Genomic DNA, 17231 nt, shown 5'->3' on the forward strand with positions numbered 1-17231 from the left:
CCTGGATTTCTTTATTTGTCTTATAGAATCAAAGATTCCCTTATCAGAATACAACAAAAAATTGGTAGATGACAGCAGTTATTCACTCCAAAAATCTATCCTCCCTAAGCTCTGATCTACTAGAAAAGTAGACGTGAGAAATTATATACTTTCTGTCTAGTGTTGGAAAAGATCAGCTAGGGCTCTCTGAGTTGCAGAGCAAGCAAAAATTTCACTGGTTTTATTTTTCAAGGTTTTTATCAGCAGTAGAGTATTTTTGCCAGTAAATCTAAAGTGATATTTCATATATGACCATGGCACTTGACAAAGAAAATAATGTTCTTCTATCAGAAGAAATTTCTGACAGACTTCACAGCAAAATCCCACTATATAAAAGCCCCTTCCCCTAGCAATGCTAAGCTTCTGTCAGGAATTGCACTGGAGATAAAGGAAGACAGCGGAAAAGAAAATGAGCCTTGAGCATGTCTCAAGATACCTGAGTCCTCTGGCAGGACCCAAATGGGAACCTGCAGTCAACCTGGTCCCTGAAGAAGGCTTTTGTTTCCTTAAAGACTCCCTGATTTATCCTTGTGATAAAGATTAATCCTATTTCCAGACTAATATTTTGGGCAAGAGGTCAAAAGTAATCATCTGGAAAGCCTGGCTTTACTTTATGTGGGGCTCTCAATGGGAAATGAACAGATCTAGGAAGCTATCAAGGTGACACTGTTCGCAGAGCTCACTTTTCAGTCGGATTTATTTACTTTATGGCTAAAATTTATAATAATATTATTTCTGTTGATTTTATAACTTCCAACACAGCTATGCAAGACCGAGCTGGATTCTATTCAGACTTAATAAAAGCATTCGTCCTGTAGTAACTGCTGGGTCAATTTCTCTTGCTATGCATCGCTGCGTTATGGACACACCCTTCACACGACCACCAAAGCGCAGTCCAAAACTAAAGACTTGGTCTCAGCTTACGTTTTGTAGCTTTTGCATTTTAACAGCATGTTCTGAGTGGGGTTTTCCCTAGGGTATGTCACTGTTGGTGGTTTGTTGGGAGTTTTTAATTATATTTTTAGGAAGAAAAACCCAACACAATCGCAACCTTCTGGAGGAAAAGTGTTTGCTGAGAAGGTTTCACAGCTTCTACCAACAATCTGGCTGCCTTGGAAGGTACAGCCCTTCCCAAAACTTTACTGACAAATCCCCCCCCCCCCCCCCCAAAATGAAGTCTGTTGCTGTATAATATAACAAGTGAAAGATGACTGCAACCTCAATTGCTACGGCAGAATTTATGCACAGGGTTTGAAAGAATAGGAGGTAATAGCTACTTCCAAGGACAGAAACTATTTCCAATTCCTCAAGAAACCTGAGATTCTGTTTTTTTTTAAATGACTTCTAGTCTGCAAACTTTACCATGACTCAATTTCATTTTGCATGTAAAATGTGTTAAATCCTAGGCTGACACATCATACAATAAGATTCAGCCTAGGAGGAATATTTTCAAACTAATTAAATCCTAAAGGCAATTGCGCATTAGAGCTTGGGGTTGACAGTACTAGCTACTGTGAGGACGGTTCCATTACAAGACTCTATTTTATGTTCATTTTGTAACACTAAGATTTAACAGAATGGACTGTCAGATGTCCTTTTCAGGTTTTCAGGTAGAAATTTTTTTTTGCTTTTGTTTTTTTCTAACAAAAGTTCCTCCTTTTCACCTACTTCAGGAAATAAGCCTACCCAAAATATTATTTTCCTCACATCCAGTCATCTTTCCTCATAGCTAGTCACCTTTCCTTGAAAAGCCCCAAGCACTCCAATATATTGTGATTTCAACATTTTGAATTGGTGACCCTCATGCTGGTGTTTTACTCCAAGGATACATCTTCCCTGTGAAAATCTGTTAAGAGTTGGCTGACTAATAATTCTTTAACAAATAGCACAACAGAGATTTAAGAATCCCACCACAATTCAAGCAGATTGTAAGACATATTTTACAGAAAACTTGCATTTTTGCAGCCAACTCTCCAAAGATTTTTTCCTTAGGGATTCTTCTAGTTCAAGGCAGTGCAGGACACAGAGCGACCAACTACGCAAAGGTTGGGGCTGGGAACACTTCTCTACCCAAATATCCACTCTGGTAATCCACAGCAGTATACAGAAGTAACCTGCTTGGCCAGGTGGAGTGGGGACCCCAGAAAGACTGGCAGAGGCTACCGAAAACAGCTCCAGGTAGTGAGCTGGGGAGACCGAGCCTGGCGTAGCCAGAGCGTGAAGATGAGATGGGTTCCCCATTGTCACAAAAGGCTGAGGGTGGCGGGACGGGACACCGGCCTCACGTGGACACCCAGCATGGGGAGAAGAGAGGTGGCACTGAATCAGGGGACCAGGAATTTAGCAAAGGATTGGGACAAGAGTCCAGCTGACAATTATTCTGTGAGTATACAGCTCAAGACTACTCGAACACACATGCACTGGAGAATCATGCGTCATGTCAATGCCATGACACTGAGCACTTCCCTTTGGAATTTTACTAAAAAACTGGAGAAACTGCGCCATGCAACTATGAACATCCGGACATGGGCAACTGCCAGTGCTTGAGGGACAGAAGAACAAACATTGGCATAAATCTGGAACATGACCAAAATGCAGATCCTCCTTAGGGTCCAGTATTATGGACCAAATTAGAGTATGTGTGTATATTATGAACCAAAGCTACATTTCAACATAGTATAAGCTGAGGGGGCACCAAGATGAAACACCAGTCATGAGGAGCAAATGGCTAACGACTCTCTCTGGAATTATTTTGGAGCTTTACTAGCTACAGTGGAAGTGAGGTACTCTTAAAAAAAAAAACTTTCTTTGCAAATTTCCTTGGCACGTATCAGCCTTAAATTGAGGTGAAGGACAATCGTTCACATACCCATCCTTTCAACTCAGGCTGACCATAAAAAGGCAATTAAATTGGCTACCTCGACACTTTTCTTTCCAGAAAAAATGGAACTGCAGAGATTAAGGAAAAAAGTGTTGCACCTGTAACTCCTGTCAAAGGTGCTTTTTGCCAATGGCCTGCCAGGGCAAAGCTCTGAGCTCTTTCCTGCAGTCTAGGAAGAAACACAACTTCTGGACAGGTTCTTACACCTGCTGTTTTCCTTGAATCGACAAGGAATACGGTAAGACTATGTCTATACTGCCCGTCAAATGACAGTAGAAATTTGTGTCCCCTATGCACCTGGAAAAACGGGGGCTTGATCAATGTTTTTCCTCCTAAATTTAAAACAGCAGCAGTAAACAGCAAGGCTTAATGAAGAGCACCTCTCCCCCACTCCTGCCACCCGCACGGAGCTGCTGCACTGGCACTGTGAGCAGCTGCAGCTTCTTCCACCGTTATTTCGCTATACAGACACCAAACCCCTGTCTTGCAGGATGAAGAGAGGACTATTAATCAGCAGGAGGATACTCAGTGCATGCCAAATAACAACACACAGAGAAAGAGGGCGTTTGTTTGTTTCTTTGTTTTTCCTGGTAACCCAGCCCCTTCACAAATGGAACTAGGAAAATCAGAAAAAAGAAGTCTGATCCCAGCTTGTCAAGAATCAAGTCACTGAGTAAGGTTATGGTCGAAAGGTTACTGCCTTCTACACAGCAGCATCCTTTTGACAAAATTCCATTATTCAAATTGAGACAGTTCTTTATAACATCAGGGAGAAGCCCAGAAATGAGCTCAACTACTAAGGGGAGCTAAAGAGCTTCCTGCTTGGAGGCTGCCACTAAAAATTCATATGAGACAACACTTTTTTATGAAGCGTAGGGCACGGTTACTTCTCTTTGTCAGAAATCAGCCATATGAACTGCACCTGTACTCCTGGGTTCTCATCTCCTGCCAAGAATAGAGTGGAAAAATTTTTTTGTTTCACAGGAAACCAACTCTTAAAAATCTCATCATAACGGTTTCCTGCTGCATTTATGCATAACCATACAGCCTTGTCAAGGCGCCCCACACCTGAGTGACTGATGGAAACAGGAAGGAGAGCACCACAACCAGCTTACTGCCTACATCAAACGAAAGAAATGAATCCAACTATTACAGCTCACTGTTTTTCAAAACCTAAATCCTAAGGTCTGATGAGGACAAATGCTTTCCCCTTTGTGTATTCTTTTATAAACCATGAGTTTTTCATTGCCATTTACATTAGGCACCTATATATTCTGGACAAGAGGGTACTACAACGTCAACAACTCTTTCCAAGTGCACTGTAACAACAACTTATGGATCATTCATAAGATTCTAGGCTGATGTAGATGATTAATTCCTGGATCTGATGACCCATACTTGCACAAACACACCTTCCCACTTCCAACCTGCAGCACAGCTGCTGAAACTCCTGCAGAAATAAAACTGACATAAGAATCACACCATAGCTGTCTCTCAAGCCCCTGAGAAGCACAGCTTCAAACGCTTAGGAAGCTCCAGATGGCCAACACCATGTGAAGTGAACGCAGGACAGAAAGCCTAAATTACCCTGAATCTAGCAGAGGCAATAAAATGTTATTAAAAGGAAATAGTAGATAGGACATTATATGTCATATGACATAGCGTCATGGGGTTAACATTTTAAAAACCCGTTTAGAAAACCGATCAGGAGATGTCTAATCTATTATCCTCTTTCCAGAACACAACTCTTATTAAATATACACAGAAACATTGATCTCTGAAGTAGTTGCTTTACTCTCCCCTCTAAAACAATAACAATCTAAAGAAGCTACCATCATCTATTTCTGGTATCATTTTCACTTTGAATATTTGGCACAATCACCCTATTTGGAGTTCAACGTCAAATACAATGGTGGCCTCGATAGTTGCACAAGGTAACACATTCATAAGACAGAAACAGAATACTAAACTTGGTGGCCACCTCTAATAATAAGCATTAATCCAAATGGATGCCTGGACTGAATTCCCTTCAGTCTCCATGAGTCAGAGACTTTAGGAAACACAGCCTAAGGAATATCGGGGAACTCAGCCTGGTCATATTCCTTGGTCACTGTGGTGTAACTGGGCCTGTCCAACAGGAACTCATTCGGTTCCCTTAAACTCACGCTAAAAAGGTGAGTTCTGCAACTGTGGTACTAAACTATGAAAGCTTCATTCCTTCCTCCTTCCACACAGTACAGGGCAGCATGTACTCTATCAAATATACAGCTAACAAGCAAGTGACTCGAACTTACATTTTTCTGAGGTTGGGCAATTTCTTGAAGAGTCCAATAGCTTCCAAAACAGAAATATCATTGTCATTCAAACGTCTGGTAGGAAGAAACAAAGACATTTAATGCTTCACAGATCTCTCTAGATATCTCCTTGTGCCATACAAGACTGCCACACAGAGAATTATGACCTTTGTTAAACAAGATAGTGTCATCTGTTCCAGACTCCTAGAGTTGAACTTTGAAGGAAAGGGAACATATAAGACTATCTACAGTAAAAGCTCAGAATTGCTTTAAGAGCGTAATGCCAAAGGACAGTGCCAGAATGCCGCCTGCTTTCAATGTGCAGGACAAGGCATGATGAGAAATCCCACCCACACAAAGCCAGAGGACGTGTACTGGCGGGAGGTCTGTTTTGTGTAAACGGAGAGGATCTGATTTCAGGTCCTTTCCCATCTAAGGCTACTATTCTTCAAAAATACTGCAAAGATCACTGCCTTGGCAGGTTTGGGATGCAAAATGCTGTCTCTGATTACATATGGCTCAATTTTTCTGTGTAGATGCTTTGTTGTATTTCTGGAGGTCTCTCTCGTTTTTCTGTCTAAACTTCAGATCAACATTTTTGTGGCAGTTTTAAGAGAGTATCTTAATTATATAAAGAGAACAGAAACACAAAAAGAAAATTGTGAATCTCTTCAGATTGCAATCTCTCAGAATCTTAAGTTACTAAGTAATAAACTTGTTTTCTCATACTGTATTTAAAAGCATATTATGTTCATAATTCCTAAGAATCTCTAAAAGCAGATAAATTTCATAAGATCAATTGTAGCTTAACAACATACTAGTCACAGTGAGAGTCACTTCACCCAGGTAGCAGGCACTGCTGACATGGAATGAGTTCCTCATTATGAATTTTGGTCAAAAGAGTTAATCCATTTCTTAAATAAAAATGACCAGATGAAAGGCAAAGGACTCAAAGGTAGAAGGGAGAGGCACCATATAAATAACTCCAGCTTGGGCCACATGACAGGTCAACACTTCAAGAAGACGTACACAGGCAGCTGATGCACAGGGCCATGGCTCCTTTCTTAACATCTGACATGATGGTTAAGGAAATAAGAGACAAGCTGTGGCACTTCTTTGAATGAAAGTCAACTTCCCCTACTCCTTTTAGGGACTAGGGTGGAAGGTGCCTTGAAAGGGTTTGCATCTATAGCCTTTAAAAACCAGGAAAAATACATAAGAGTTCTTAGAAAACCACGATGCCCTACTGACCCCTTCTTGGTGAGCCAGCACTTACAGATCAGTAGTATATTCGGGAAGGTGACTGGGTAATCGGGTTAGCTTCTGGTTAGAGCAGTCTACAATAGTTCCCTCGCAGCGACACTTCTCAGGACAGACAAGGTCCATGAAGCACTTCCCGGTGAATTTGCTTCTGTAATCCTCCGACCCTGCAATAAAAGGAAAATATATTCCAGCAAAGAGCTCCCGATAACTGCAGCAATCAGAGATTTTGGAGAAATCTATTCTTAGCACTGTCTCCTGTCATCTCCCAGCTCCTGCACACATTTTTAATACTTGCCAAAGCTTTTCGTTCAGCTCTCTTTCAAATGACTCCCAAGACTAGTGTCTGTTTTTTCACTCTTCCCTTGGGAGATTAATTCCCTGTCTAAGAAGCCTACCTGTTTACCTGTTAAGGCATCTTTTTTAAAGCACATATAATTAGCTGTTGCGGTCTGATTCAAGGAGCTCCATCAAAGTCACTTTTTCCCATTTGGCACTTACTCCAGCAACAAGGAAAAGGGGTCTCATGAAAGTAAGAGCTACCTTGGAGCATTCAAATGACAAAGGAGTTTTAAAGAAAGCATTTCAAAAATAATTTTTTAACACTTCAGTTCTTAGAGTTATTTTTGAGAGCAATCTTCTATGAGAGAACCTTGTCACTTTTCCAACAGTTAGATACCTTTATTAACTATGTTAAGCAAACAGCAGAGGAAAGTAATAGCAGTTTAAATCATTTTCATTTTAATTAAGGAATGGGTAGACCATACTTAGTGAGAAGCACTCCCTAATGTACCATTATACTGTGATTGCCAGACCTTTTTGACTAGGTTCTTGACCCATTCTAATGAAATGCATTTCCAATTAGGCTCAGCGAACTAATCTGTCCTTTTCAGGTTTGTTTTTTCTCTTTTAATAATAGGAGGTTGGAAACCTGAGCTCTGTGCTTCAAGGAACCAGGAGTATTAATAAATGTGTATGTAATCAAAGCGTTGCCAAGACAGACCCAGCCATGCAATACCTGCCTGCTCACTTCGTATTTCATAATGGGATCACCAGAGTCGTCTCTGGAAACACGTGCAATGCCCGGTGAGCAGAACTACCAACGGGTATTTTTAACTTTTCCAGAGTCTTGAAAGTCGATTGCAATTGCAAAAGGTATTTGTCAAAGTCAAAAATACTCAGTTGAAAGTGCGAATTCAAACAGGCCAGGCTTCCTCAGGAACGATCTGAGCAAGTGCAGTTTTAAAAGAACCTGAGAACATCAATAAAAACTTAAACCGGAGCTGCAATTTCTTTTGAGAGAGTTGATGACATTCTTAGCCTGCTTCCCCTTTCCAGACTGATAAATACACCGCTGCTTGTTTTATGACCACATACTGTTTTCTGTAAGAAAAAAGAAATCACCTAAAGCCACTATTATTTGAATTTATGTTACGTATTACCTCCACAGGGTGAGGCAGTGAGAGCGAGCAACTCTGCAGACAATCTAGCATTTTGATTCCAAAGATACACTTGGCTTTAGTTTTGTAATCCCAAACTAGACTATGGGAAACAGATTACGCACAGCTTTGTACATTACCGCTTCTGTGGTGCTAAATACTTCACAGGTTATCATGCTTCTTGTAAATTAAACATCTAAAATGGGATCTGGCTATTGTTTTTCAGCTTGATGGCAGCGGACACAGACCGCAAGAATACTTGAAACTCGAATCAAAAGCCTTTGCGCTTCAAGACATTTTCATTAATTTGAGATCACTTAAAATGTTAGGACCACTGGGCATTTGAAAGTTTTTTAAAAGTACACATTAAGCATTTCCCCACACCCCCAATGTTTAATTTCCATCTTTTCAAAAGAGTCCTCTGACTCTCAGTCCTAAAAACTCCAGCCTTTGCAGTCAGGCTAAAATGTCAAGAGATGAACATATTATGGCTTGATTACAAGAATATACAGCTATTCTTTCTTAGGTCTATGAAAAACCAGCTTTGGTTGATTGTGATTCCTGGAAACAGTGCTAAAGCATACGATGAACAGCTATCAGGACCGGAATTTATTAAAACTACTATAATTACACTACACCTTGAAAAACTCATTAAAATTTCTCAGTGATCAGAAAGGGACGTGGAAATCCTGAAATTAACCCTTAAACAAGTGCTTCTACTTCTCATTGTCAAAACGTTCCTTGAAGGAATAATCACAAATGTCATGAAGTTACACAGGGCAAAATTTTATCAAGTATAATTTTCAGCCTACTTCTGGATACAAGGTTCGTCTTCCTACGGAAAAAGGATGGGAGAGTAGGTGAAAAGATCTGTGAAGGAGAAAATGGGATGTATAAAATTAGAGGGTGAAAATGGGCCTTTGGTTTTCTCTCAAGCTTTCTGGCAAAGCAAATACAGAATATTTACTGCAGGTGACTGAGCAGCCTGACTCTCGGAGCGTGGGCCACACTTCTGTCCCCACCGCACCAGACACGGGGAGCCGACGTCGCTGGGTGCCAGGCCCCTGCCACTGTGCTTCCGACAGCTCTGCTTAGCTGGGACGGAAGCAGCAAGCGACGCCTTCCTACTGTTCTTCCTTTCTTTCACCATCTCTTTTCTTTTTTAAGAATGGGTCTAAATAAGAATTACCCAGGGAAGCACAGAGTAAAACGTAATAAACTGCAGGTATATGCTCATCAAGTAGTCAGCCATCCATCAGACTGTGAGAAGGCAGGAATCATCTGCCAAAGACTAGATAAAATTTAGTATTTGACCTGAGCCTTGGACCTGAGATTGCTTGGACAGGTGGCTGCTCTGTTAAGTTATTCCCACCTGGGATACTAATGTGAAATCCAGCCATCCGCTTGCAGAACTAGTTAAGCGCATATATCCATTTCTCCGCTCCAGGCTTTATCAGCGGCCTACGGCGGGACTCTGAGTGGTGACGACAGGATCCAGGAAGCACAATTAAACATCACATGCCTGTATTACTTCTTGTGCTCTGGAAAATCAGCTGTGGAAAGCCATGGGGAAGAGACGCAGAAGAGGCACAAAAGAAGCACTTGACTTCATTTGACTATTCCAGACGAACCACTTGGCCATTTCATTACACCTGAAAGCGTGTGCACCCGATAGCTGAGAACTCCCGGAAGCTTGGTTGAATGTAAAACATTCAACCTGGGCATTTCTAATAATTCCCCAAATTAAAAAGAATTAAGCTTGCTGTAAAACGAGTAGCCAAGGCAACAGTTAAGGCCTGTGTTTAACTGACAGCAACTGTGTTTATCTGAATTACTAGTTACAGCGATAACGTTTTCACTTCACAGCCTATACAACAACGCCATCAGGTACCAGGGCATTTTAATACCTCAATATTATAAAGCAAACACACATGCCATACTGCAGAACAGGACATGGAGATAAAGAAATATCACATTTCCACACACTGAAAAATCTTAGGTGCCTTTCTAATACCCATACAGAGAAATTAAGTAGCTGAGACAAATACTTTTTTCCCCGTTTTTCTTTTTAAGCATTGCTTAGCAAACCTGGTTTCGGTTTTTAACACTCAGTAATTCCCAAAGGACTCAAAAGGACTCCTGGATGATCTGTGCTACAGGAGAAAAAAACCTCAGGCTATCTTGTCAGGGGCCTGAACACTGACTTGATGTATTCTTTCTAGAAAACTTGGATCCAGTGGTCTCGCCAGATTTGGCACACAAAATAAGATGACAGAGAAAACACTTGGTCACAAGTCTAATTAGCCAAAAAAAAATAGGAATCCAGACGCTTGCTTCTTCAACCACCAGATCAAAATTCTCATAGGTTTTCAGGTAAAAAACAGGTACATTCTTTGCCACATCTTCACATCAGCAGTATTAATTCTAATCAGTAGCTAGAGAGAAAAGTTAACAATTGCAGATGTCCTTCTGATGGCTCCACAACAGATAGGTAGCAACGCTGCATGAAGAGGCAGTATTTCCCTGTAAGAAAACTTCTGCATGAGGCTCTCAAAAGTGCTTTATAAATTCGGTGTAGTTATCTCTACTTCACACAGGGGGAAAGGGAGGCACTGTCCAATCCAGAAAGGACAACGCTGGGCTTTGTGTTAGGCAACTCCTGGATGATGTTGTGTTCATATAGGGCCACGTTACCCAGGTCGGTTCAAGAGGTACGAGACGACACCCTGTAGACCTTCCTGAAGTTCTTTTGTAGTATGCTTCTTCGCAATAAAAGGGCAGCACGTTAAAACTGCTTAGCTCAGTCCCCAGGTCATGTTCAGCAGCAAGCACCTCCTTACGCCAAACAGCATCCGAAGGGTACCCCGAGCAGAAGGGCTCGCACGACGGCTCAAAACAGAGAGACTCAGGTTACTTGAGTTACACAGAAGTGATTTTTCCACTCTGTAGGTATAGCTGGCGCTAACTTTAAAGCTGAGTTGAATTGATCAACTCAGCTGATGTCTAACTTGCTCATTCTAATAGCAATTAAACAGACTGACTATTTGGAAGTGGTTATTCTGCATGCAAGCCCCTTGGAAAGTCTCTTCCAAACACCACTATTCCCTGGGCTTCCCCTGCTGTCCCACAGGTGCCTGCGGGTCCCGTTAAGCAATACACATCACCTTTTCCTCTCTTCCTGTGAGAAAAGGGGAATCGCTCACCTTTTGATGCTTGTGAAAACAGCAGAAGTATCCCAGCATGCCATGCGGCAGGGAGTATAGTATGCAGCCTTCCATGGTGCTTGACAGAACCATGTTCCATTTGTATTGTTCTACCACATGGTTAGATCAAGCACAAAGGAAAACCCCACAAACAGCCAGAGTCAGAGTTAGGCAGCGCCAGAGAGAGAAGAGCGTTGAGAGGAAGCAGCATGGAGAAGCACAAGCTGAAGGTTTCACTGAGAGCTGCTCTCCACTCCACCCATGCAAAGAGGTGCTGGACACAGGAGGTCATCCTGTGTGCTACGGCCGCAGGAACACTGTAGCACAACTGGGGTTAGTGTACAGGAACAGAGCCCGGGTGACTGCTGAGACAGAGCTACTGTGACTACCAAAGGCCTGCGAAAAGCTCCCTCCACGAAGCATGTGCAACTTCCACCACATATGAAACACTTGACTGATGCTCCTCTTGACTAGCTACTTACTCTCTCCTGATGTCTCCTTTCAGTATAAATGCCATTTCGGTCTTCCCCATTCATTTAAAAGCCAGTCCTACAAATACCACAGCTCGTACTATTAATAGTGGAGTTTGAGCTGATGGCCAAGTTTCGGCCAATAAACGCTTCCCCAAAAGCCCAAGCAGCCTTTCACACTGGTGATCTATAATTACCATCATTTTTCTTTTTCTTTTTTCTTAATTGCACTTTAAAGCACCCACTGTAGAAAACACACGCTACTAAAGACATACTTCAGGCAAACAAGAATATTTTGTCATTGCTCTTTCTCGGTGCAATATCTGCTGGGTTTTGCACAGTACTTGCTGATGGAAGCATTCTCTCTCTCCTACAACCCAGATTACTTCACAAAGTTTTACTTCTTGTAATTTATTCCTACATCTTCGGCATACAAAATAGGGCATTCAGTTTCGGCTTGACTGCTCCCACTGAAATAAAACTCCCATTGATTTTAATATCTGCACAGCTAGGCCAGCGGGAGAGCGCTCTTGAAAGTCACATCTCCAACGTACTTGCAGGCGAGGTGAACGAGGGAGGAAGCTGACTGTCCTGCGAACCGATGTGAACATTTTGCTGGACTTCACTGAAGGTCAGTGCTTGTGCCTTAAAAAGACTCCACTTTCCTTAGTAAAGCGTTTGCATTGCCCAAAGAACAAAGTCAGCATCAGGCAGATTTTTCATTGCCCGTACAGAGAACAAGGGGAGCACCTGAACAGAGATGACATGTAACAGAGCAAGGGGCTCTGCTTTACCACCCTGTTATGAGTCAGTATCATTATGCAGAAAGTTAATGTGCAAAGTACTTAGGAAAGCCAGTAACCATGTACAGGGGTAACTTAGTTACTTCAAACTGCAGGTTGCATGCTTACAGCACCAAAATAAGACAATTTGAGTTACTTTCAATCTTCATATTCTCTAAGGAAGAAACTACAGCCTCATTTTAGGGGAGCTTAACATAATAAACCTTTTCCCTCACAAGCTGCCAAACGAGTCAGAGTCCTCACCGATACAAAAATTAGATTATTAATTTTCTTTCATGACTGATTCAAAGTATGCATGAATCTAGAATCCATACCTCACTTATTATACATATAACTAGCATTCCTGCCAATAGCTTAGTAACGCATCAGTTGTGGCCTTGGTTCTTGGAATATATTCCTCCACGGTACTCTGTTAAGCAATGAGATAGTTCATATCTTCCAAAGGTTTTTATAACATGCAGTGATTTTCAGTATTAAGTAGACTCTCTGTAATAAGCTCAGTAATTTCAGTGTCAATGAACTCTTTCAGTCTTACTAGAAACAAGTTTGGTCATAGCCCTGCAAACATCTTCCTGCGAAACCTCTGGAGATTATTTTGCACAAGTCTCTTTTCCTCTGCTGCACTAATTAAACACTGCTCTCAGTAACTGCCTAAGCTAATCATCAACCACAATGAACAAGAGGTACCAGTGCATAAAGAAAAGTCTGCCAAAACCCTAATTTATACTCCCGGAATACATGAGAGGTGAGATACTCCAAAGGCACATTTTGGCCTTTCTGCTTGTTGCAGACTACTGCAAAAACCATGAAGGAACATAGCTTCTTTTTTTTTCTTCGGCAGAGCAGAAAAAATAGGGAAGCAAAATATTCTGCTCTATGTAAGTTAATTACACTTCAAAAAAAATCATAAGCCTTTGGTTGTATATAAAGACCATTCTACATAAATATTTGCAAACAAATGCTGAAAAAGGAACATCGATATCCACAGGTATTTGCCAGCTCTGATTAAAAAAAAATCACTTTTAGATATATTCTACACCACACAAAATTGCATGATTTGGTGCTAATGTTGAATCAGTTCTGGTAATTGGAGATCTGTTTGTTTATCTGTCCTTGAATCTGTCATTGGCTAAGAATTTTTATATGGGCCCCTATGTTCCACTGTCCCATCAGACTGTAACACCTCAGGAGACTGCTTCAGTCTCAGATGAAAATTTATTGTCCAATTGCAACTCAAACATTCTTGCACTGGCTTTAGCTGACCAGCTCTCTTCATGCCAATGTCTCACCCATTATTTTCTTTATCCTATTCAAGTGACCTCTACACTCATCGTAAAGTGCTAAATTTGCATCTCTGGTGAGTGTTGCTCAGCTTAAGCTCAACACATGCAATGGCAATGCGATTTCATCCTTTCCCCTCCCAACTCAAACCCACTAGAAGGGACCACTTCAGAGAAAGAGGAGAGAGCTAACTTCATCCCACCTTATTTTTTGAGGTGCCCGAGTTAGGGGCATTTCTAGTGCTCAGCTTTCTTCCATAACTAACAAAGACACCTCCAGAGGACAACTCAGATCTCAAATGAGGAATCTATACTGCTCTTTACGCTGCCCTTTAGGGAACCTGGGACAACTACTTTGTCTAGATGCCGCAGTGACATGGATGCATCTGTGACTCAACATGCATGCTCCCTCTCTTCATTGCCCCTTTACCCGAACCGTGACTAAGGATGTTGGCCGGTAACAAAGCCGTTCAGCTGTTTAGTTTTTTGAGGACTACCTCAACTTTCAGACAAGATAAAAAACAGCCTTAAAATAAACTTTAATTTTCTTATTAGGAACTCTACTCTCTGCCAAACAGACCCACATAGCCTACATTAGGCTTATGCTTCCTTGAGTAAAATGGTTTCCATTCTGCTTTCATGCTCCCTACAGCAGCGCAGGAAACCTTCACGGTATGTTCATCACAAGCTAGTGAAGGGTTAGAACGACTGGTACAAGTAATCACATGAAGATCTGAGCAGCTATCAAAGATTGCCAAGAAACAAAGGCCTATAATCGGTACACAGGACAGCCAAATTACTTTTTCAACTGGAACATTTCTACAGTACAAGGGAATTTAGCTCTATTACTGTCAGTCCTACCAGTCATGTCGCATTAATGACTTTAACTTCAGAAAAAACTTCATGTAAATCAAAGCTCAAATATGCTCAGTTGCAGTGCACAGTGAAGACTTCAATTTCAAAACTATGAATTCAATCAAGGAGGTAATCTGCAAGCAACTTATTGCTGTTAAACAACCTCTCTCTCAACTACAATTATCTTTGTGCACAACAAAGGTATATCCTCAGTTTTGCTATATCCAAATAGCCTCTAAAGGAACTTCTGAGACTTTTCTCTTTCAGGAAATAAAAAAAGGCAGGACATACATGATTTAAATGGTTTAAAACACACTCCCGCACGCGCACACACACACACAGATCCCCATGCTGTTAATTTTCTGGTTGTCCACGTCACAGACAAGTGTTTTGCATTCCTTTCCCTTGCCCTGCTCAAGCAGAAGTCCTGGGGAGCAAACGTGGTGGCGCTTGGCCTGAGGCAGGATTTCCTGCACAAGTGACCCGGCCTCGAGCTCCCTGTGCTGTCCCTGCCGGCGGCAGCGGGCGAAGCCGGGGGGAGCTGGCCGGGCTCGGGGCCCCTCGCGGCCGGGCGCTGCGTGAGGCAGCCAGGGCAGGCTGAGCCGCAGGTCCCTGAGCTCTGCTACTGCCGCGCTGTAGCTAGGCAGACTGGAGCAGGGGGACAGCGTGTCATCAGACAGAAGATGCTACGGACAGCGATGTGAACGCCCAGGCTGGGAATGATGCCTTTGCTTACTAAAAAGGGGAGGAATTTGCAAAGCTGTCATCGGAGTGATTTGCAAATTATGGGAACAACTGTGATTTTTGTCAATCGGATAAATCATTTGTTCAAGAGAGGGATTAAATTCACTTCCTTTCATTTGTGCCTCTCATGGCTTTTAAACACCGGTCAAGGAGTAACAATACATTGCACCTGTCATTTTGAGAGCTCAGAGAACTTTTATTTAATTTTTGCCTGCCACTGACTGCAGGGAAGGGAATAACCTAGGGAGACCAGGCTGCAGGAAACATGTGAACTGCCTTAGTCCCTTTGCTATCACTGGAAACGCTCTGTCCATTGCAACTCTATAGTTCTAAGGCTGAAACAACATAAAAAAGAGAGGAGGAAATTTCAAGAGATCACAAGCAATAGGAACTCTGTTCCAAACTAGACAGTAACTGAGGAAGGGTGAACATGTATGAACGTAGAGACTGGAGAAGACCAATGAGAAATTAGTAGGAAAACTGCAATTTGTAAGAAGTTCTACCAATGCCTTTGGAAATTATGACTGAACATATAACAGCTGCATACTCTGCTGCACTGCTGTCTAAAAACAGGGGACAACACAAGAGCAATGACACTAGCCCCAAGCATGCAAGTTCTTCTGGATCTATTATATCCACATGTGTTACAGAGGCTGGCTTTGATTTGGGTTAACAAGAGGCAGTGTCCAAAAAGGACAGAATTGTGTAGGCAGATGGTTCATTGTTCTCTTGCTATTATTTGAGGTGCTTTGGGCTGTACAGCACTCTCTGGGACCACAGTAGCTAATTAAAATCAGTCAGATCAAATGTATGCCCCAATGCAAGAGGAAGCAGTAAGACAGGTTTACTTCTTAGGGCTTCAGATAGGAACCTAATCCTTATTTCTAAGAGCTAGAAGAGAAAAAGCTTTGGTGATGCAATACTCACAGATTTACATACACTTTGATCACTGTCAGAAACGGTCTGTGGACATACGGCAGGTGGATCTTTCATTGCTTTTCAAATACACAATATACTGAAAAATGCAAACATATCGCAGGGGGGAAAAAGGAATCCTGAATACAAGGACAGCTCTCTGTAAAAGCTATTTCATACAGTGCCGCACAGCAATCAAGGATCCTGCCAACTCTCAAAGTGACAATAAGCTACCACAGAGACAACACAATCTGCTCCTCGAGCCCTCTCCCTTCCTCCGAAAGCCCAGTGCTGCTTTAGAAAACAAAACTGCTGTGTAGTGGACTTAATCAAATGCTGCAGGGCAGAAGACTTTTGTTGTTCTTTTCCCCCTGTTCGTACTAAGAACGGGAGCCTCCAGTGACTTAACAGTGGCAAGTCCTGTTGGATCCTTGGTCACAGAGGGCAGATGCAGCCAAAAAAAAACCCATCATTAGGATGTTATTGTTGCTACCGAAAATGACAGTATTTCCATTCTGTAAACAGAAGAGAGAATTAGTCATAGCCCATTCCTCTGATTTCTCGTTCAAGAAAAGTCTTTTCTAGTCTCAGATTCGACAACCGGGGGGAAGGTTAAGCAAGGGGGGGCTTTATTATTTTGGTTCATCACATTAAATGGAAGGCACAAACTCGCAAGAAATTAGTATCCATTGCAATCTGAAGCTTAAACATAGCAGATAATATATTCAACTGCTTTGCCTCTCATAGCCCCAGGCAAAAACATGCCGCTTTCCCTGCTGTTCCTTCGTTTCACGGTAAAATGCTTCCGGTTCTCCTCTTAAAAGGAATTATGTGCATTATCTACCTATATCTACCATTATCTACCACTCATAACCCTTGCAGATGTTGCTTCATCACTCTCAGTAAAAGCTTGAGTCTCTGGGTTCAAAGAGGAAACAGGATCCAAGAGCAGTGCCTTGATGAATTTGAAAAAGAAGGAATGTTCTTGCTAAGGACTATCCCAAAGGATGGTGGGGAGTTCGGGATAAAAATCAAAAGAAACAATATG

The 17231-nt window shown here is 41.9% G+C and overlaps 1 protein-coding gene across 4 annotated transcripts in view; it reads right to left on the reverse strand.

Moving 5' to 3' along the window:
- The window catches only part of SLIT3 (slit guidance ligand 3), a 617690-nt gene that overhangs the window by 111994 nt on the left and 488465 nt on the right, over nucleotides 1–17231 (reverse strand). For all 4 annotated transcript variants that reach the window (XR_011144002.1, XM_068960054.1, XM_068960053.1 and 1 more), the window contains 2 exons: nucleotides 6491–6641; nucleotides 5215–5289 (listed from right to left, as the gene is read on the reverse strand). Coding sequence is in view for 3 of the 4 variants with exons in the window: in XM_068960054.1 (XP_068816155.1) it covers nucleotides 5215–5289; nucleotides 6491–6641 (226 nt within the window). In the remaining variant the exon portion in view is untranslated. The remainder of the gene's footprint in view (nucleotides 1–5214; nucleotides 5290–6490; nucleotides 6642–17231) is intronic.

Source organism: Struthio camelus, chromosome 13, assembly GCF_040807025.1.
Source record: "Struthio camelus isolate bStrCam1 chromosome 13, bStrCam1.hap1, whole genome shotgun sequence".
Classification (NCBI taxonomy): Eukaryota; Metazoa; Chordata; class Aves; order Struthioniformes; family Struthionidae; genus Struthio; species Struthio camelus.